The 22,962-nt window shown below is 36.2% G+C and overlaps 2 protein-coding genes across 2 annotated transcripts; both read right to left on the bottom strand.

Moving 5' to 3' along the window:
- Positions 1-1,394: 1,394 nt before the first annotated feature.
- On the bottom strand, positions 1,395-6,331 carry acp5b (acid phosphatase 5b, tartrate resistant). The gene is made up of 5 exons (XM_034924343.2): positions 6,078-6,331; positions 5,640-5,767; positions 5,250-5,441; positions 4,151-4,298; positions 1,395-2,879 (listed from the first exon to the last, which is right to left on the bottom strand). Exons 1-5 carry the CDS (start codon positions 6,306-6,308, stop codon positions 2,640-2,642), a joined length of 939 nt encoding a protein of 312 aa, XP_034780234.2. The 5' UTR covers positions 6,309-6,331; the 3' UTR covers positions 1,395-2,639.
- A 1,992-nt stretch (positions 6,332-8,323) lies between these two features.
- Positions 8,324-22,049, bottom strand: LOC117411006 (ATP-binding cassette sub-family D member 3-like). Its single transcript, XM_034018007.2, has 23 exons — positions 21,880-22,049; positions 21,076-21,115; positions 19,473-19,571; positions 18,386-18,474; positions 15,784-15,853; positions 15,216-15,313; positions 14,822-14,945; positions 14,593-14,649; positions 14,326-14,468; positions 14,159-14,228; positions 13,681-13,750; positions 13,289-13,386; positions 12,586-12,677; positions 12,396-12,487; positions 12,071-12,143; positions 11,683-11,746; positions 11,256-11,333; positions 11,090-11,155; positions 10,883-10,972; positions 10,622-10,741; positions 10,065-10,169; positions 9,661-9,717; positions 8,324-9,004 (listed from the first exon to the last, which is right to left on the bottom strand). Exons 1-23 carry the CDS (start codon positions 21,987-21,989, stop codon positions 8,927-8,929), a joined length of 1,983 nt encoding a protein of 660 aa, XP_033873898.1. The 5' UTR covers positions 21,990-22,049; the 3' UTR covers positions 8,324-8,926.
- Positions 22,050-22,962: the final 913 nt, after the last annotated feature.

Raw genomic sequence — 22,962 nt, 5'->3', positions numbered from 1 at the left:
AAAACTTTTATTTTTATAATTCTCTTGCATTTACTTTGTACAATAGTTTTGCATGAAATACTAAATTCAGTATGCATTCATGATTGATAACACTATGTAACACAATTTTTGTTCCTGGGTAGTAAGTGTTATTTCCTAATTGCTTATGCCTCAAAAGTATAGAAAATGACTCTTATTCCCTACAAACTTTGCTTTTGTGACCAGGACAGTGATATTTTGAAATTGACCCATTTCCAATGAGAAAACGGGCGAATTTGTGTCTTTTCGTTCACATAAAAGTCAGAAAAAAATAACATATGAATCCAAATTAACATGTATTTATACTAAAGTAATACAAAAATGACTACAAAAGATTTAGAAGTGAGTAGTTTTTCGAGATTTACGATTATACTGTAAATCACTTTCACGAATCAGCCCCCAAATGTAGTCTCCCATCATGTTCTCGTTATACTGTCCTTGGTAGCGGCGTTCAAAGTCCAGTATATCCTGGTGGAAGCGCTCGCCTTGCTCCTCCGAGTACGCTCCCATGTTCTCCTTGAATTTATCAAGATGAGCATCAAGGATATGGACTTTGAGGGACATCCTACAGCCCATTGTGCCGTAGTTCTTCACCAGAGTCTCAACCAGCTCCACATAGTTTTCGGCCTTGTGATTGCCCAGGAAGCCCCGAACCACTGCGACAAAGCTGTTCCAAGCCGCTTTCTCCTTACTAGTGAGCTTCTTGGGGAATTCATTGCACTCCAGAATCTTCTTTATCTGTGGTCCGACGAAGACACCGGCTTTGACCTTTGCCTCAGACAGCTTAGGGAAGAAGTCTTGAAGGTACTTGAAGGCTGCCGACTCCTTATCTAGAGATCTGACAAATTGTTTCATAAGGCCCAATTTGATGTGCAGTGGTGGCATCAGCACCTTCCGGGTGTCCACCAGTGGCTCCCACTTGACGTTGTTCCTCCCCATAGAGAACTTGGTCCGCTGTGGCCAGTCCCGCCTGTGGTAGTGCGCCTTGGTGTCCCTGCTGTCCCAAAGGCAAAGATAGCAGGGAAACTTGGTAAAACCGCCTTGGAGACCCATCGGGAATGCCACCATTGCAGCCTCTTGATGCCATCTCAGAAAAATGCAGATATGTATCCACTTAGGCAGCTGGAACTAAACTGAACTGGGGGGCTTAAGGCCCCTGTATTTATACTACTATTTATATTACTGGAAAGTTCTAGAAAGTTCTAGAAGTTACTCCAAGTTTACTCAGCACTGAATCTATCTGGAATGTTCTGGAAAATAGGTAAATTTCAAAATATCACTGTCCTGGTCACAAAAGCAAAGTTTGTGGGGAATAATAGCCATTTTCTATACTTTTGAGGCATAAGCAATTAGGAAATAACACTTACTACCCAGGAACCAAAAAAAAATAAAAAATTGTTACACGGTGTAATAATTCAAAACCTCACATTAATTTGCTTATTATACTGTACTGCAGACAGTGTGTTACTAAAATCTGTGATGAGGATGAATTTGCATACACCTGCAACAGGATAAACATCTTCTCCCAAACTACTGCAATATAATATTATAATATCATGTAGCATACGCCTCAAATTGCATACACCATCAAGAAAATCAAATAACAAAATGACATGGAAATGGAAATGCAAGTAACCCACAGCAGAGCTGTTCATATGCAAATGTTTAAGCAGTTAATGTCAAAGTTATGGTCTATTTTTAATTGTAAAATATTTTTTGACAGAGAAATAATTTCCATAACGTTGGCAAAAACCCTGTTCATTATTTTTTGCATTTTAATAAAATCATAATCATTAATGTTATAGCTCTACAATATTCTACTCATCATACCAAAATGTTTAATATATATGTGGGTGTCTCACATGTATATAAGACCATACAAAATAAGTAAATAAATAAAAACAAACACTACCCTAATAATAGTTTATTAAAATCTTAAATGCATTTCAGCAATAGTAAGGTCTATGTGATTATGTTTTTACAGTGAGTTGGCTTCAACACGAAATTGACAAAGAAAAACAAAAAAAGCCTGGGGGACTCAGTATTGTATATCTCATGGTGACTTGGTGTCCTTTTCACATTTAAAAGGAAACAATAGACACTGCTGTTGCAGTATATTGCATACAGTATTGAATTTACATTAAGACAATGAGCCACTTTTTAAATGTGGCACAGTATCACCATTACTATGGGAATTAGGGTAAGAACCTGTGAAAGTAAAAACAACAAAAAAGGAACTCTTTGCCTAAAAATGTCAGAAAGATTGCTTTCATGAGAAGCATCAGGAGTACAGTGCAGCTGACTTCCAAAAACAACACAAGGAAAGCAATCCACTTTACCTCCAAGACTCCTAACAAGTGAGAAGCACACTCATCTTGTTTGAATGCAAGAAGACAAGAACGATAAGCTTTATGGTACTAGATGAGGCATAATTTGTTTTAAATTATGAGATATCAATTTGGATAAATGTCTGTTCATCTGTCTCTTAGTCACCTGAAAATAGAAATGGATACAAACTGGATTCAACATGGGGTTTATCTGAACTTTAGCATTATCAACACTCTAAAAGACCAAGCATTAACATGCATAAGTATCATTTTCCTGACCACTTCTACTGGGCATTATAACTTGCGCTTTGGCAACACAGTTTTGTACACACATTCTCCATGTGGCTGGAAGTATGTGATGAACATTTTCTCCTGTGTGAGCTCCAGATAAGCAAACCCTCCCAGGGTGCTGATGTCCGCATTGTAAAAGCGCAGCCAGGCTTCAGGGAAACTGTTCTTGTGTTCTGTCGACCAGTCCACAAAATTCCCACTTCCGCTGACAACATATGCAAGGCCTTCATCTTCCTGGATAAACTGCACATACAAAAATATATCTTTAAACAGTGCTTCAGAAGAGTTCAGTACAGCATTGTAGACAGTTCCTCTGCGATTCATATTTGGCTCGTTCACTTGTTCTGGAATCAGCTGCTCCTATCCATTAACATTTTTTTTTAATTTAGCAGTGATATACACATAGCGTTATGATCTGTGTTCAGTGAGGACTCAAATCCCCAACCTGCAGGCCAATTTTTAAAGCTTACCCTCAAACTCTGATAACTTACATGGGGCCCTTATGCTTACCAGTATGAAAATGTGCCTTCTGAGTTTAAGCCCAATTCAAACTGATGACATCCTTGTAACAGTGTTTAAAATTAATTTTACGTGACCACAGTTTAGTCAATATGACCTTTGGGATCTATATCAAATATTTTTAACTCATTTCGGTCTCACAACAGTTACTAAATCCCTGGTGTGTATTCATGGGACTGACATATTTATGAGAATGACAGTAGTTCTGAAATGTTCCACCTTAAAGGCACTTTTTTTTAAATATTTATGTATACCCTTTCTTTAACAAAGGAAAGTCTGCTTTGCATTAAACCTCAGCTAGCAGCTGGAAAACAACTTTAAACACAAACAAAAGAACTTCAGAAATATAAAACCAATAAAATATGATCTTTTTAAAATCTCCTTATACTTGTTGGCTCAGAAGAATCAACTGACAAGCCCCTTAAAGCATGGTTTGTTTTTAATGGGCCTGCCCTAATAAAAAGAAGCACTCTGGCACTAGAATATTGACATTGCTCTCTTGAATATATACTGGAACTAACTGCATGCTGCCTGGAGTCTTTCTATGTCTCACTGCAGTATTAGTATTCTCTTCTTGCTGAATTACCTTATGCAGCACCCATTAAAGCTTCTTTCCACACATATTTGATAAGGTTTGGATCTGTTGAATTCTGGACCCATGTATGTCTTGGTGATGCAAGTGTGTACATACTATAGATACTGGGAGTATGAGTGTGCAGGTAATCACTGTGGAAGGAATGTAGGATACATATCTTTCCTTTGAGGTGTTATTAAATGAATTCCATCACTCCTTGTTCTCTATCATGTAGTTACTAACAGGCAGTTAATTAATTAAATGACTTGCGTAAGCCTCCTGTGTATACAGTAAATGGTCTTGAGTTTTACAGCAGCCCCCTTTTTGGTATCAGATTAAGGTGTCTTTACTGAGCACCGCCAATTCTAAAATATTAAAATGACTGCAAAAAATCCTTTTAAAAGATCATTTAATATCCTACCTGTAGACTGTGGTCATGACCGCTGAGGTAGACTGTGACATTGTACTTTTTTAGTAGAGGTCTCAACTGCTCAACTAGACAGTGTGTGGGGCCATGGTGTCCGATAGACCAGACAGGGTAATGACCAGCTACAATTAGAAATTCAGACCTGCAATGTAATCACAGAGAATATAAACCACTGGTGTGAGATATACATACAGTATATAAAGTTGTTTTTTTGCTCTTGTGTGATTTACCTAACACCCCCAAAACCAGATTGAATTTCAGCAGAATGTCTTTTTTATTGTGTATTCCTGGAATACACTTCCCCCGGGACAAGGAATACTGGTTCAAAGGCTGTAATATATACTGTAAATGCATTTGCATGACTGGAGTGACTGTTAATCCTTGCCTCAGGATTCTTCTATTTGAGATACTTTATGTACTGTAGTGGCTTGGTCAGATAACTTTGTGAAAAATGGATTGACATTAACAAGGCTGATGTGCATTGTAAAGAGCACTGGCAAATAAAATGTTTCCATAAATAATAACTTGTCAGTGTCAGTAGGATTAAACAGACAGAGCCTAAATTGCTACAGTTTTGTTTATCCACTGTAAATGTTTTATCCAAAAGTTTTGTATATCTAAGTGTAAATAAACTTGTTTAACCTTTTGAAATAATAAGTTGTACAAAGCAAAACCAAGCACCATCATCACATCTGGTGCATGCTGTGGAATGCAATGCTATGAGAGTGACCAGTGCTCCTGCTGCTGTAGAATTCAACTCGAGATATGGTGCACTGCAGAGTAGGGCACAACACTTGAAAGCAGATACAGTAATCCTCACATTCTTTTCTTAAGACTCAAAGGAGAGGGGTGACTTATTGAGCCACTGGTATTTTGGGAATTCATTTTTTGGTGTGGGAGATTGCTGTTTTTTTGAGTGTGTGGTAAATACTAAAGGCTGTCAAACAGTAAATCATTTTTAAAAAAAAACATTTTTAATGAAGTAAAGCATTCCAGTACGACTGGCTGTTCAATATTAACACACAGGAGATCAAATTTAAATAAATGCACTCTAGTCTCTGTCATGGAATTACATGATGTTTTTAGTGCCTACCTGGAACTTTCCAGTTTTTCTTGAATCCATTGGAAATGCTTGGCAGCAACTGCAGCATCTTCAGGTCCTTTTGGGTGCACTTCATGATTGGTGTTTCCACAAAGCAGAACTGTATCAATCATTAGAACTGAGACTGTAACATTGGAGTTTGGGATCTTGTACTTCAAATCATAGTACAAATCAGGAAAGTTCCTGGAATACAAAATATAAATGGTGCGCAATAGGGGATGCAAAAACATTTAGAATGAATTTACTTATTTTTGTAATACATTACTGTATTCTCCATGTAAAAACAAATTGCTGATCTGGGTCTGAAGCATACAAGATGACAAAAAACGTGAAATATTTATTTAAAAAATAGTTTAAGCAAATGCATCTCTGCACACTCACCATCGTGCTGAAATTTTGGAATAAGCTACTTGTGCAGATACGTTGCCCATATGGTCATGGTTTCCTGCTACAGCATACCAAGGTATGTTAACAAGTGAAGGATCAGCAAACACAGTCTCATATGTCGCCTAAGCATAAAAGTCATAAGATATTTCCAAAGTCAACACATTTTAACATGCAGATATTAAATATAGGCAGAGATATTTTCAGACAATTATATTATTTAAAAACTCTTTATTATAATTTCAAAAGACATAGGGACCACTAGGTGGCATTCCATCCATACTAATTCAGACATGTAGAAATCCTTAGAACAGTTTGAAAATTCGTAGATTTGTTGGTGACACAGTGTAAGACTATAAAGTAGTATTTAATGAGAAATATGGAGATGTCATTGAGCCACCAGTCTTTTCAACCCCAGAACTGTATAATGTTTACCTTAAAGCGTAAATCCTCAATGTCTGTGACCCCATGGTAATAAAAATGGTCTCCAAGACTCAAGACAAAGTTCAGTCCCATGTTGTGGGCCACTCTAGCCATATCAGCAGCAGTAGCTTTCCCCACATCTGTGAAAAATGGGGGGGTTGGTATTCCTCCCCAGTCTCCAATAGCGATGAATCTGAGAGATGCTGAAACAATATACTGAGATAATGACACATGATCTCTCATGAAGAATAGGATAACCTACACAAAAAACATATTTCATGTATCTAATGTTTTTTTTTTTTGTATTATTGTGTTTTTATGTTTTTTGTGTTTTGATGATTGTGTGCCACCATCAGTCCTACAAATGTAAATTGTATTAGATTTAAACTGTACTGCACTACCTGTACTAATGGATGTATGCCTACTGTCTTGCGCAAGGTAAACTGATTTGTAAATAAATGTAAAGTTGTACTTTACCAGGGTGCTGTGACTGACAAAGAGAAAGAATCTGCTGGAGACACATAAGCAGAATAGTTATCTTCTCCATGGTGTTCTGAGTAAAGATTTAGCAAATTAGACGAATTATTTGAACACTTCAATTACACTGTTTGAGATAACAATTATACACGCCTATAGAACATTTATTTTCTCTTCCTGTATTGAAGAACAGACACAGGAAACGGTTTTGTGCTTAAGAGAACTTCCTCTAAACATGATGAAATGAATGCATCCAAAAGTCAACACATAGTGAGTTTGTCAACATTGCAGCATTAATAAAAAACCTGACATCATGTGTACTCTGACATCATGTGTTCATCAACAAAGGGCATTGTCCAGGAAATCAGTGTGTATTGTGAGATACTTCGAAAGTTAATGTTTTACAAATTCTTGTTGTGGTGAAATAAATAGTATAGAGGTATGCTTTATCCATGAGAATATGGTATCATTACAATAATCCACACACGTAGTGAAATTAACATTTTGGTAAAATTAAAAGGAATCGGCTTTAAATGCATTTTTTTAATGTTATTTTTTTATACCAGGATATGTATCATTGGCTGGGTTTAGATGCAAGTGAAAATCAACTCTACAATCACGACTGTGTGACATTGTCACGCGAATACATTGTGAAACAACAAAAGAACGTCCTTTGGTCAGCGCGACTTTAAGGACAGGGTCAATCGCTTTCTCACGATAAAAATAGCTGTAAAAACCTATGTAAACCTGAGCAGCAATCGTGCTTGTGTCTCACAAGATTTCAGCAGTCAAGATCCCGTTTAACTGGCCGAATCTCATGTTATTCCTCAGCAAAGCCGTACCACACACACACAAACAGGTAAGAACCGAAAAGACGCTGCAAATGAAAACTCTCTTATAGCCTACTATTGATGTTTGTATAAATGCATGTTGTTAAGCACAACTAATCAAACTTTTAGCCTCATATTATTATTATTAGTAGTAGTAAGTCGTAGTCTTTCTATAATTATTTTTAGATGTCCCAGGAACAAGAGCTCCACCTCTTACACCACACAGAACTGGAATGAATTGTTAGCATCAATTGAGTAATGGATATAGTTAAACAACATAAATGTACCGTATCACTTTAAATAAAGACTTTTGTTTTAATGTTTATGATATTACAAGACATCCACGTTTCATTATAATGTGTGCGTGTTAAGCGGATCCTGTGCCTGCCACTTCTACTGCAGCTGCAGACCAGCAGTCACTGGCTTCTCGGAGCAGAGGCAGGGTATAGGGACCAGCAGATGTGTAAAGCAACATTAGGATGCTCAGCCTGGTACTCCACCTATAGAACTACTAGTGCATGAAGCTGCTCAGGAACCTTGTATGTATTTTTACATATCCCGTTCTCAATCTTATATTCATATATACCTAATGATCATACAGTTTTTTATTGTATTGTTCCCACATACATTTATTTTAATATAATTTTAAAATAAAACTTTTAGATGTTACGCATATCTATTTTTTAAGTAGAACAACTTGTGCTTAGTAGAATTTTTATTTTATATACTTTTGTGTGTGTGTGTTGGAAAGGTAACGAGACAAACAAGTAATGCGTGATAATTCAGCATGTACTCGACAACAAGTTAATTATTTTGTCTTGTTAATTTTTTTAAATCTTCAAGGCAACGCATGAAGCTCTTGGAATGGTCAAGTTCCCAGCACGTTATATGTTTGTGTATGTCCCTAAACAAACCTGAGCATGTGGCCAGTATATAAAGAAAACCACCACAAACGGTTTTAGACTTTTTAATTAAAAAGTACTTTAGTTGAAATGATTGCATACCTGGAGTGCATGCCATTAGGTAGTGCATTCTTATGTGATTACCATACAGTGTCCTATATAAAACAAATCCTAGTTTTACAGAGGTCCCAACGTGCGTACTTTCAAAACTGACATGTATTGATCATTACACTAGTTTTATCTTAAAGCTTTGATTTACTAATTATACATGATAAACAGGGAGTAGTTTATGGAGAAACTATTTTTTCAGTCAAGGAAATGCCATTTTAATATAGATCTCATACAAATAATTGCATGGGCACACTGTTTTGAATGATTAAGCATAACATGGTTAATTCCCAATCATTAATTAATCCATATTCTAAAAGCCATACCTATTAGCATTTCCAATGCATATACTGGAACCTAGTAAAGTAATAATTACAGTAAATCCAAATACACAATCGTTAGCAACATACTACAGAATTACTGGACTTAAATACAGTATCATCAAAACAGACAAGGTTACAAATAATTAAAAACTGTTCCTATTTTTTTGTTAACTTTAAGTGCAGAATTATTTAGAATCTTCCTTTACAAAATGTCCTGGGCTTTATGATCCAAACTCAATTGTGTCTGTTGATATGGGTTTGAATTCATAGCTTCCTCTTCCGTCCATGTGCAGGTAATACTACAAGTGAGAAAACAAATTAAGATGAGTACATTCCGTCAGCTACAGCACATATATTACAGAAAAGTAGAAAGATCTTCCTGTGATCAAATGCAGTAGTCAACAGTACAAATTTAGTGCTATTGGTTTTTGCATGAAAGGAATGCATTACATACCTGCTTCATAATTCATCCATATATATATATATATATATATATATATATATATATATATATATATATATATATGGATAACACACTCAGCAGTGTTAAATTTAAGAATACTAAAAGAAACATCATAAATGAAAAGACAAATGTTTGAGACATTGAGAAAGACTTCTAGCTGAAACACTTGTCATGGAGTTTGTTTCTTATAGTATTTCTAAATGCTGCATAATTACAATATGCATTCTCTATACTGTTAGTGGTTTATACGGTATATACCCCGATTTAGATGCATTCAGTAACTTGTGCTAGAGAACTGAATAGGCAGTTTACCAGATGTGGGTTAAACTCCAAATACAACACCAGGGATATGTATCCCCAGTGAGTGATAATACTTAGAATAGTACGACACATAGCTTCCAAATACTGAGAATACAGACATTAAAATACCGTGCAATATCCTGTCTTCATAAAGACAGTATTACATTGATGACGCTCATACAATAACCCTACCTCATGGTGTTTCCACAGAGACTTTCTGTGAGACACTGTGAACAGGGATATACCGACCTAAAAAAGAAGAATCATCATTTAAACAAAGAGCTTAGTAGCTTTACTGAGTGCTAATACTGTACATACACACTACATACATACACATTTGTTTTCTGTGCATTTAAATCCTTAACAGTTATTGCACTTTATGAACAAGACTACAAATATTATCTTGCACATGGTTTTGACATGCATATGGAAACTAGTCTTTAATAAAATTAAAGACTTATTCAGGTTTGTTTCAACACTGCCCATCATTTACTTATTTTGTATACTTGGGATATAAGGCAAAGCCAAGGTCCCAACATCTACATACAAACCTTGTGCCAAAACCTGTATTAAAGATAACAAAATCATCGCATTACCTTTCTGCAGTGGCTGTAGATGAAATCTTCAACATCAACACTGACTGCACTGGTACATTCATCCAAGATAGCAAACTGAGGCTTGTGGTAAAACAGACGTGCCATCTACGAAAGTACACCTTTCTATGAACATCTTTGCATTTATTTATTACAAGTTAGCTATTACTTTGTGACCTTGAATACCCTTATATGTTGCATTATAATTTCATTTTCATACATAAGGTGGCAGCAGAGGACTGACTTAGTCCTTCAGTTAAACTATGTAAGGAACTCTGCTGACCTAATTGTTCAGGTTTAATAAAAGCCAACAACACTTAGAGACTCACTCTACCAACCACATTGTAACTGCAGGCTACATGAAAATACCCAAATTTAACATTTCCAGTACAATACAAAATAAACAGTGAAAATACCAGCAAATCATCATAACATTCACATTTCTTCATTTTATTTTTTGATTGTGTATTATACAAATTATCTGTTATTACGCTACCTTTAGATACACTTCACAAAATGTGTAGTAAACAAAAACAAAACAAACAAAAAAAAAACCTTACAGCCATCCTCTGTTTCTCTCCCCCACTTAGAACATCCATCCAGTCCTGGACAACATCCCAGCTCCCCTCCCGGTCAAGGATGTGACCCAACTGCACATTGTCCAGATACTCCTGCAGAACCTGTCAAGAGCACACATGGGGTAGAGAAGCAGGGGGAAGTGAAGCCGACACACGTGTATAAAGGAAGAGCAATATTACTAAATTCAGGAAATAATAAATCACACACCAAGTTTACTGCAGCTACTACTCTCTCAAAGTTACCTGGTCAGAAATTCCTTTCCGCTTCTGGTCTTCATAGGTGTCTGGGTAAATGACCTGGTCCCGGAGTGTGCCCAGGGTCATGTACGGCCTCTGCAAAAACAGTAATATCATTGTAAGAAAAACAACAAACAATGAATCATCCATTCTTTCAAATATGTAAAAGCATAAACTGTGACGAACTTGCTTGTGAAATGAAAAAAATCTTACCTGGGGAACATAAAACAATTTCCCTCTTTCAGGCTTGGTGAGTCGTCCACCAAACAAAGGCCACAGCTAAAAACAACAACAAAAAAGATTTGAAAAGGTTTTCCCTGCTAATATACTACAAGAATTATAAATCTGCATTTCTGTTTAATTTGATGACAATACTCACTTCTCCTAGAACACGGAAAAGTGAGCTCTTTCCACAGCCGTTGGGACCACAGACCAAAACATTCGCGCCAGATTTCACCTGAAATATTCAACCATATTTAAAATAATCACGTAACTTATTATAAATTCGCTTATGCCCGATTCATTCTCACTGTTAATAGGATCTTAATAATCTGGCCCTGTGCTCAGTTATGGAGAGTGGATATAAAATGTTTACAGGGAACATTTATATAAATTGTCCCTCATATTTAATTTATTTTGGAGTCCACAAGCTTTTGACTAAAAGCCCTAATCTAAGCTTTATTTTATTTATTTTTTTAAAATAAAATTACAATTACATGACGCAACATTTGAACAGTTGGATATGATACTGCTGTAATACATTGTTTATTGTTAGTAAGTAAAGGAATAAAAGCCAACAAACACACCTCAAAGGAGAGATCTTGGATTAGAACATCTCCATTGGGCGTTGCCAGAGGTGTATGATCAAACCTGCAACAGACCATAATGAACAAAGTTATGATTTGATTTTTTTCTTCCAGTTTTCCTTCACAGACAGTGCTTCTTATTTCGTATGAACCAGAACACAAGTCTGGCTATTCCGTATGCCATGATTCATTAAACATTAAAAACAGACATACTCCAAATGCCATGCTTTAAACACTTCCCATACTATGTTAAAACTGGACGACCCAGGAGGTATCTTTTAATATTGCAGATATCAACTAAACCAAGCCAGAAAGAATAAATAGCTTCTAATGTAATGCAGCTTGGTATATATAAAGAAACACACCACCCATGTTTCCATGCACTTACTTAATAATCTTATCAGCAATGATGATTTCTCCACTACCTGCAGCCAGTGAGAATGTTTTCAAACCTTCCTGACCTTAACCAAAAAACAAAAAATATGTGAAATACAAAATTACAACAGAACATTCATTATGCAGCTAAAATCTTCAGATGTTGTTTTGTGTTCCCTTATGGATCTGTATTTTAACTTGACCATTGGTTACACCTCACAAGATTACAACTTCCAATAGGTTAGTCCATGATATCCCATGGAAAAGTTATTTGATAACATGCAAGAATCTGCAGCAACTGATCCATATTTTTATATGTAACATCATCATTCAGTTACCTTTGTCATGCTGGGAAACCATGGTTCTTTCATATTTTCCAGAGTTAAGCTCCTTCAACACCTGCATTAATTCTGTGATGCGAGTTGTGAACCTAACAAAGAATGACAATGCATGTGTTATTTGTTGTGGATTCAAACAGGATTTGTGCAGGAGGGTATTAGATATTAATAGCTCAATATGCTGCCCTACCCTGATAATCTCGTCATCTCCCGTCCAGCCAGCACAATCCTACCCAGAGCCTGGGACAACCGTAACAACATACGACCACTCTGGTAGTAATCCTAATAAGAAGAGATCAGCCTTTTAATGAACAGCAATCCTGATATATCAAGAAAAAGAGTGATAACGCCGAACGAGGACGGGAGCTCCCAGGAGGCGGCGCACAATTGGGCGAGTGCCGCCCAGGGGGAGGGAGGGTTAGGTTGGCCATTGTGTCCTCGGCTAACCGCGTACAAGCGACCTCTGTGGTCTGGCGGGGCGCCTGCAGGCTTGCCTGCAAGCTGCCCAGGGCTGCGTTGTCCTCCAACGCTGTAGCTCTGGGTGGCTGCATGGTGAGTCTGCAGTGTTTTAAAAAAAAAGCGGACGGCTAACGGCAGACGCTTCGTAGGACAGGATGTGTTCGTCTTAGCCCCTTCCGAATCAGCGCAGGGGTGGTAGCGGTGAGCTGAGCTAAACAAAATAATTGGACACTACTAAACTGGGGAGAAAATAACAAAAAAAAAAAAAAAAATTGCCAACTAATAAATTTATAAAAAAAAAAAAGTGATAACTTTCCACCACCTGAAATCAGTAAGAATGATTGTTGACTTAAATATTTAACAAAGTTTGTATGTGAAACACACCCAACCGTTAACAAACGCAGCATTATTTCATTTTTGTGAAAAGCCCTTACCTCCAACAGCTCTGAGTGTGTGCTGTTCAGGTGGCGAGGATGAGCAAGATTCAGAAAAGGACGGCTTACCACCAGATAACCAACTACTGTGGCAAGGTCTGAAATGAAACAAAAACAGAGCGTAAATTTGCTTTATGTCACACCAAGAAATATAGCATAAAATAGCTTAGCCAAACATGTGCCTTTGGAATAACTTGGTGTATAACATATCAAAGGAAAGTTCTGAAGATACTGTATAGCCACACCTAATCAGAGGCCAGAACAAGGTCCAAATGGAAGCATAACATTCATACAGATGGCCGAATAAGAGCCTCCATTATTGTGAATGCAAGTTGTCTGTGATATACACTTCTGCAGATGATAAAATCGAAAGAACTGGGAGTATTACTTACACTTGGCAATCAAACTGTCCACAAAGCCCATGGAGAACCGGAAGAAGATGAAGTTGTGCAAATGATCAACCTAGGAACAAAAGGAAAGGATTTTCTTATCAAGTCCCTTTTTTGGTGCACTTTCCATTACATACACTTCATAGGGGCCCCTTTTTGCTCAAATTAAAAAGGATACAATGGGATTGTCAAGGGTCCTAAGAAGCAGTTACAGTATGTGACACTTCAGCAATGCAGCCTTTTATTGTTTTACAGTCACTCAAACTGGGCTTCTGCATATTATCAGATGTTCTTTAGACAACAGACACTGACAACGAGAGTTGTAATAAGGATTTTATTTATTGCAGTGGTCAAAGAAAAGGGGGGCATTGGGAAGGGTATATTTATTAGCCAGTAATGAAACTACATTCCCAACTACCCTGAAATAAAGATGGCTGTCTTTCAAAAATAGATGGAACACATATACACAATTACTTCTTACCAGCCTCTTGAAAGTGGTGTGAATTGTCTGCTTTTCTCTCATATTTCCATTGTAAAAGGCAATTTCTTCACTGCACAAACAAAACACAAAATGAAACTATAAATCACATGCGATTGAATATTTGCAAGCTTGCCAGGTACATGTTCACTACTGCCCCACTTGCCCACCTGTTTGTGATAAGCCGCGAGTTGACGTATCTGTACTCTCCTTCATATCTCTGCTCAGTCACAGTCATTTTGCCTATAGGCCTCCTTAAACGTGTAAGGAAGAGACCTGAGACAATCAGATATGCCATCATGCTGGCAGGACCCTGAAAAAGTGAATTATTGGTTCAGGTACTTAAATACTTTGTCAAACCTGAATAAAAAAAAAAAAAAAAAAAAAAAAACACAAAATGAAGGGACAAATCTGTGTCCGATAATAAAATGATTTACCTGAAAACCTATTGCACTGGTCAGCTTGAAGATATATAAGCAAATATCCAGCAGTGGCTGTAATTTAACAAGATAGTTACAAACTGTTTAACACATCTAAGCACAGTAAACACAAAAATATACCTATTTTTCTATTATAGCACATACAATTGGTTTGCCTGGAAATTAAGTTATCATTCACACCAGGAAATTAAAACAAAAAATGGGAGAGGAACAGAACATATTTTACCTTGCTTAGGTTTGAGTACAAGTCCACTACACTGTTACAGAACCTCTCCACATCTTGCGTTAGCAGCTGGTCTGCATTGGCTATCCTATTGTCAAGGTTACCCATTTTGTAATAGGTGTAACCTCTGTTAAAGCAAGAAAGGAAATATACATAGTACTGGTTAAATTATCTTAATATCCAAGGACATTGTAAGCTGGTTTTATACATTGTTATGTCATCTGCATTGGTCCAGTGATGGGGGGAAAAAAAGAATGTTGAAGTCCGACATGAACAAGCTTTCAATTTTTTCACTGGGTAAAAGTGGATTTATCTGGATTAGAAAGAAGTACACACTATTATACTCTTACCATCAGCATAATATTAGTGTTTATTTTAAAATATTAATAATACTTACTTCAAATACTCATCATAAAGGTGTTTGGTGAGCCTCACACGGAATCGAAGTTTCAGCTCATTTAGCCCCAACTTCAAGAAATTGTTTATCAAGGATATCTTAACAAAAGAAAAGCTTTGCTTATTTTCAACATGAAACATTATGAATACAAGATGAAGGTACTAGTAGTGCTACTGTAACATTTACATTATGGAGCTTACTTGTGATGCAACAGTGTTCAATGACACAAATATAGCCTAAACCATAATTTTATAAAATCATCAAGAACGGCCGAGTGTGAAACTAAAATTAAATTTGCTATTTTTATATACTACCTGGCTCTCAAATATTCAATAACAACATGTCAGCTACTTAACCCCCAAAAAGGAACATGCAAATAATTTGTGTGTAATAGTGCAGACGCCTTATTTGTACTAAGATTCCAGTGGAAATACAAGGTTAACAGTTTTAAATGATCTGATAATCTGGTACCGATTTATTCCATAAATTGGCACTTTATTGTTAACATTTAATAGCAAAAGTGAAACTATACAAGAATGTAAAGAAAACCATTAAAAAAAACACTTACAAGTGGCATGGCAGCGATAAAGTTGAACAAGTAGGTCTTGAAATCTTTTGTAGTACGACCAATAATTGCACTGCAAACCACAACATGCATTAAAACATAGTAAGCAAAAAACTGATCTACACAAAACAGTTGCATGGATACAATTAGAAGGTTTCTTTAAATAGAACTGATTAAGAAGTGTTGCATGTGTTGACAACACAGAAACCTAGATTTACCGGTCACCTAAGGGTCTGAACATTTGTGGCTGCTTTTATCCAAGGCGACTTACAGAGACTAGGGTGTGTGAACCATGCATCAGCTGCAGAGTCACTTACAACACCATCTCACCCAAAAGACGGAGCACAAGGAGGTTAAGTGACTTGCTCAAGGTCACACAATGAGTCAGCGGCTGAGGTGGGTTTTGAACCAGGGACCTCCTGGTTACAAGCCCTTTTCTTTAACCACCGGACCACACAGCCTCCACTTATACAAAATAAATACATAAAATAAAATAAATGTATCGGGCTGTGGTTTACTATGCAAAGCTCAATGAGTCACTCTCAGCAAGTTATCTTGCAGTGCAGTATATCATGGATAAGGCCCTGTGAAAATCGCGGAAATTCTCTTTAAAATTCACAGCAATGTCACAGGTAAAGTATTGTATTTTGCGGAATGTGCACGGAAATAATGTTATAAATTACGTGTACAGATTATTATTATTATTTTTTTTTTAAACAGCAAATATACAGATAAATGCACTGACATCAAAATTAACATCAAATTTATTCAAGCACTTTACAACAGTTTGTGAAACAGCCTGTAGGTAAAGTGTATCTGCAAGGACAGCTTTCAGTTCTAGTACGTCAGATGCATGTTCACCATTTAGGTCTTGCAAAACAAATACAATGTGTAACCCATACTGATCTTGTGCATCCGTCGACTCAAAACCAGACTGTTTTACCAATTCCATAATCTCCTGCTTGTGATACTCTGCAACTTTAGGTAAGTATTCTGACGAAGGAATCGCTCCATTTGCTACACTGTCTGAAGAATTTCCGTAACTTTTGGTTGTCCAATTTTCAAAAGGGATATTTGCGCAAACAAATGCCTCTGTCAGGTCAAAATTTAATATGTGGACTTTTGGAATATGGTAGTGACCGTTTTTTGTTTCTTTGCAAGTAAAGCAGTCACAGTACTGCTCTGGATTTCTGACCCTTCCTCTTTCGGTGAATATTTGCTGTCAACAGACGGGTTTTGGTAGTGATCTACAGTAACATTGCAGGACGGACAGAAGAGCTCGCCTCTATTGCTGTGTAAACTCCTACTGGATACTGCTTTACGTGATCTGCTGCAGACACATTTTTAGCCTTTTTAGAGACATCGATTTTCTTGTTTACAGTGCGTAGTATTTAAATTTCCTGCTTAGATTACATATAGTCACATGACAATCACTGCACAGCACTGTGTGCATGGCGAATATTACATGCAGGCACATATCAGAGCTGTACAGTTTCATTAATGTGATTTTTTTTGTATGAAATACAAATAATTATGATATTATTTTTATTTCTTAAGAATACTGTAAAAATTGTAGTATTGGGCTAATTTCACAATTTCCACGCAGAACGTGAAATCGCGATTTTTACAGGGACCTAATCATGGATCACCGCAACCAAATTATTTAGACTGTACACAAGGTGGCAGTATGCCCCCAGAAGACATTTACTAATATAGGCTGGGAGTTCAGAGTACAGCATGTTCAATATGCAGAAACAAAATGACTTTCTTTTTTGTAAATCATCTCTTGTATTAGCTGAATTAACGGAAACCGTTAAACTTTGTTAAACTTTAGGTAAGTAACTAGGATGCATAAGCTGCAACACAGTTAATGATGCAAGTGTCTTTCAATGCTGAAATTACATGGAACAATGAATTTACCACTGGCAAGGCAGAAATGAACCAATAAAAGTGCTTCTTGAATAACTGGATGTCTCTGCTAATGATACCACTGTAGGGGATTAAAAAAGGAATGATCAAGGTTTGCTGTGAAATGTGTAATTATATACATTTCTAAAGACTTACTATCATAAAAACCCCAATACTAAAAATGTATGTCATTACTAATATGGGTATTGCTGATTAGCATATTAAATCTTGCTTTTCTTATGATTGAAAAGCCTTACATTTTTTAAATTAAGAAAAAGTGGGTAAACACACAAGGAACATTTTATTAAAAATCTATACTTTCATTAAAAAGCATTTCAGCTGATGTAGTTAACAGTAAGACATAAAACTGATTTTATACATCCAATCCGTCTGTATTCAACCCAAGCAAAATGTTTTTTACATAATGTGCCCTATTCCCAAAAGTTCTTAAGGAAGTTTTTTTTTTTTTGGTAATCTTAATTAAAAATGTAAGTACATGAAAACTTCTGAAACTGTTTGAGAGAGGTTACTTTTTTTCTTCCTTCAAATTTTTTTTCAAAAAACAGTTTCACCTACGAGACAGTATAACAATTTCTCAAAAAACATACCTTTTAAAAAAAAAAAATCCAAAAACATCCCTTTTGTGAGCAGGGCACAGTGACACGATGTTTTTAACTAAACAGTTCCATTAATGTACCTTTCAATCAGGGTGCCATTCTGAATCATCCACACGTCACAATAAGTTCGAGCCACCAGCATGACAGCAATGAGCAGCAGATATCCTGACTGATGAAAAAATGGTAAATTGGGACAAAGTTCTGGAATGCCAACATTGGCATCTTCGTGAACACAATCTTCAGTATTTAATACCATACATGTGTGCACATTTATACTGACGTAAGCTGACCAGGACTATCATGATTTTTAAAAACACCAAAACGTATACGGGTTTACAGATTTTTGCTGAAAATGTCCCATTTAAATTATATATACAACCGCCACAACCTAATTGAGGTAATTCTCTGCTCTTCCAAATGGGATGTTACATACAATGACAGAAAGAACAAATGCTTGATTCAAAACTGAATCATACCAGCTTCTTAGCCAAAGAAAGTGTGATACAAAATGCAATCGCATGAACTTTGTGCAGCACTATAAATGTTGATCACTGGCAAGCAGCTGTGAATTCCCTGCATTTTCCATTGGCTGCCTGAAGTAAGGCCACAAATGTGAAATGCACAAAGCAAACAAGGCAGGATAACCTACAGGTGGAAATACTAGATCGAATAAGCTACCCTCTTCTCAGGTCAGCTCTGTTTTTGTCCTTCGAATTCCTATCCTCTTTTAATCTTTAAAAGTAAGACTTCCTGAGTAACTGTAATTTTATATAAGAACAACTGGGTGATTGTATGAGACTACTGTACAATGCAGGGATGCTTTACTGTGCAAACCAATATGATTGAAAACAATTCATCAAATGATATTGCATTTGGTGTAAATGATTGTCATACAAGGAAAAGTCAAATAATTTACAGAATATGTATTATTTGTGTGTGCGAGATAAGTTCTAGCTTTAATGACTTTATGGTTAACGTTTTCTTCACAATTGGCACACTATGCACCAGCAGTTATTTTGGTCCCAGACTCGGATTTTACAACATTCCATTTTAAGAAGCGATGCCAATTCAACAGATTTCCCAGTCTTATGCAATGGCGTTTGGCAATTTATAATCTCACAACAGTGCATGGTGTGTATGTATTTCAGCCGACGTAAAAATACGTACCTCTTTGCAAAAGGTTCGAGGCACCATAATCTTCACGATTCTCCAGATTCTTGCAAAGAACACTCTGTCAACCACAGCCTTCTCTTTCTTGCCATCTTTCTATAGGCATAAAGAAAATGGAAGATGTAACATGCTGTATAAAGGTAAGAAAAGAAAATGTATAAAAAACAGAGCATCAAGTTATATGCCTACTTGCCAAACATTCCAGTCAATTTATTTTCCATTTTTTACTGAGACTAAATCCCTGATTTTCAATGAGGTTATATCATTTTTCAAAATTGAGAACAAGGGAAAAAAAAAAAGAGTCAAAAGTATATATTTAAGCAACAGAAGCCGACGAGGGCTTTATCTTCTGGCAAGGCCTGCCTCGTGTCGTTAAATGTCCCGAGCCGAATGCGAGGGCAGGCATTTAACATAACGAGAAGGGCCTTACCAGACAATAAAGCCCTCTTATGAGGGTTCTATTGCTATTAGAAAATGGATACGATTAAAAAAAAAAATTCTATCTGTTTTTATTCGTATTTTATGCAGCACTAGTTTTTATTGCTAATGAATACAAACATGTTCCTCATTATTCCATGAGTAATGCAGTTTGCTCAAAATTCCATCTGTGGTCTCGCCTTCACGGGCCTCATCCCAGACGCTTTGTGGATATTTCCAATTTGACATATAATAAAAAAAGCCTCTACTTACATGGAGCTGTTCTTCAGTTCAGCTACCTCGTACAGAAAAGCAAACATGGTTTGTGAACTGTTTGTAAAACATGTAAAGAATAAAAGCACAGCTAACCTTTTATTTTTTATTTGGATTTGAGTGCATGTCTGTGTAAGTTTCAGTATTTAAGTATTTAAGTTACCATTAGGTCCTAACATTTATTAGTGAAATAAATAAAATAAAGTTTTAGTAATTAAAATGATCTAGTTGTCTGCAGTACGTGTTAATCTTGTTCAGTAACTTGTTCACAGTGTGTTGCTGAAAGTAATCAGACTGCATCCAGTTGTTTGATTTCAACTCGTCATTCAAACCGGAGACTATTTGGATTTATTTTTTCTCACTTTATTTGCTATTCTAAAATTAAATAGACAGATAGGAAAACTAAGAATCAGAAAAAAAGATAAATACACAAATACTGTATTTACGTATTTTCAGGCGGATTGATTTGGAACAGTGATTAAACATAGTTTGAACAATAACATTCAAGGTCCTTAATCAGAGATTTAAGCCCTCGAATTGCCCAATCAGGTTAAAGTAAATCTCTGATTCATTTACTAATGTCATAATAAATGACATGACTGATTGAAGCCAGGGCCAATCAGTCAGGTGATCTAAAAAGGTAGGCTAGTGTGCCGTTTGATGCTTCAGATATTTTGTCCGGTTCCTATACATTCATAAAAAGGCAGAATTCATTAAATAATTTAAAAGCTCATTTTTTTTCCTTTAAATTATTCAATTATACAGTTCAGAAAATAGGCTTTCTGTATCAGTTCTATGTAATGTGATGTTATGTGAAATACCAAACTCACATTGGTAAACAAACTGAATACAGCTTTTAAGGGCTGTGTCGAGACACATTTTATGTTTGCTGAAACACTATTCTACTTACATCATTATTTAACAGAGACGAGTCTGATCCGCTTTTCTTACTGCAAAAGAAAATAGTCAACATGCTCTTTATAAAATGTTGATCATTTATGCAATTATGCAAAAATATACTCATTACAGATTCATGTTACAGTAACTGCATAAGCTATATATATATATATATATATATATATATATATATATATATATATATATATATATATATATATGCAATTTTATTAACATATGTTTCTTGAACCAATTTGATTAAGAGTTCGGATATTATATCAAAATGTTAACATTTTTTTTTTTTTTTTTTTTATCAGTGACGCACAACGTTTCCATCACCGTTGCACAATCGTTATAGTTGCTTAGTACAATTCACTAAGGTTAGATCAGATGAGATGTTTTAAAATAACCTTTCCTATGTTTGGACAACCTTCGTTATAGCTCTATTTTACATCTTTCTTACATACTGTGTAGTAGCAAAGAATATGTTGCAGACAATGCAAATCTTGTGTCACTTTGTACCCTGAATGTAAATAAATGCCTTATTTTATGACGAGAGCAAGACTCGTTCCGCTGAGCTAGACTAACAAACTAAATTCCCGGCAAATTAAAAATGGTAGTATTTTTTTTGTTGTAAGTTATGACGGCCTTGTACAAATCCCTGATCTCTACATCCTTAGTCCTACCAACCTTCACCACCTGCCGCACCGAGATGAGTGCACTCTGCACCTGTTTGCAAACAAGGCTCTGGCCCATAACACAGCCTGTTCTGTAACCATGGCTCGCCATTTAGAGAGCTGAAACTGTTGCAACGTACCTTCGGTAATTTTGTGCATTGCGTCTCCGCTTCAGAAGGTAGAAGGCGATGAGGACGGCGCTCGCTATGGAGGAGTTTTTAGCTGTCAAGTATTTACTGATCGCCGCCATGTTTCCACAGTCTATGCCGGTAAGGGACTAGCAGGGAGCATGCTGGGAAGGAGGAGAAGTTAAAGCACCCTTTTTGACATACGCAATCAGAAAACTCCTGACATAACATAGAACAAATGTACTGTATTTGTGTATAGGATTAGTATACTCTTGCTCACTGGACAATTAAAAACCCTTCAGTGCTTCACTATAAGAAAACTATGCGTATTTAGATTACAATTTATTATAACATCAAGCTATCAAAGTTCTTAGATTAGCCTACTTGTTTTTTAAAAACATTATTCTCTTGAGCATTGTGTTGCTTTTGTCGCAATAGGCAGAACCATGTACCATATACTAGTGGCATGGGAGATACTACGCAGCAGTTTGTTTTGAATCTGAAACAAAAAACACATTGGAAATGTGAAAAAAAAACAACAAATTATCAAAAGTGCCCAGCCATTTAAAGTGGAGATATCAAAAACACAAGCCAAGTTTTAAGAAATCATTGGGGCAACCTTGCCCAGCACAAAGCAAATAGGCACAACTGTAAAAGTGGTTGGGGGGGGGGGGGGTCAAGGTTGCTCCAATTGTTTCTACTAACTTGGCTTGTATTTTTGATACAAGTACGATATGCTTTTATTGTGCATGAAAAACACAAGCCAAGTTAGTAAAAACAATTGGTGCACCGCTTTTACAGTTGTGCCTATTTGCTTGGGGCTGGCCAAAGTTGCCCCAATTGTTTCTTTTTGATATCTCCACTTTAAATGGCTGGGCACTTTTGATAACTTGGTATTTTTCACATTTCCAATGTGTTTTTGTTCATATATCATAGGTCTTTTTTTATTTAAACAAAAAATAGTAAACTGAAATGGAAAACGGTGTGACAAGTTATCCGTCTGTATCAATAAATGCACTTACTTCCTGTCTATAATCAACAATGCCTACGTTGTAGCCTTTAAAAGACAATGACAGAACTCTGCTGATTATGTTT

Source organism: Acipenser ruthenus, chromosome 10 (assembly GCF_902713425.1).
Source record: "Acipenser ruthenus chromosome 10, fAciRut3.2 maternal haplotype, whole genome shotgun sequence".
Taxonomy (NCBI): Eukaryota; Metazoa; Chordata; class Actinopteri; order Acipenseriformes; family Acipenseridae; genus Acipenser; species Acipenser ruthenus.
This window is presented reverse-complemented; position numbering and strand designations above follow the sequence as displayed.

Excerpts from the sequence above, each read along its gene's own strand:
- acp5b (XM_034924343.2), bottom strand. The coding sequence starts at position 6,308 with ATGAGAGATCATGTGTCATTATCTCAGTATATTGTTTCAGCATCTCTC. Across the intron at positions 5,768-6,077 it reads TTGAGGATTTACGCTTTAAG|GCGACATATGAGACTGTGTT; the intron begins GTAAACATTATA and ends TTTTATGCTTAG. Across the intron at positions 2,880-4,150 it reads GTCATGACCACAGTCTACAG|TTTATCCAGGAAGATGAAGG; the intron begins GTAGGATATTAA and ends TTGTATGTGCAG.
- LOC117411006 (XM_034018007.2), bottom strand. The coding sequence starts at position 21,989 with ATGGCGGCGATCAGTAAATACTTGACAGCTAAAAACTCCTCCATAGCG. Across the intron at positions 10,170-10,621 it reads GAGAGAAACAGAGGATGGCT|ATGGCACGTCTGTTTTACCA; the intron begins GTAAGGTTTTTT and ends GTACTTTCGTAG. Across the intron at positions 9,005-9,660 it reads CTCTGTGGAAACACCATGAG|TATTACCTGCACATGGACGG; the intron begins GTAGGGTTATTG and ends TCTCACTTGTAG.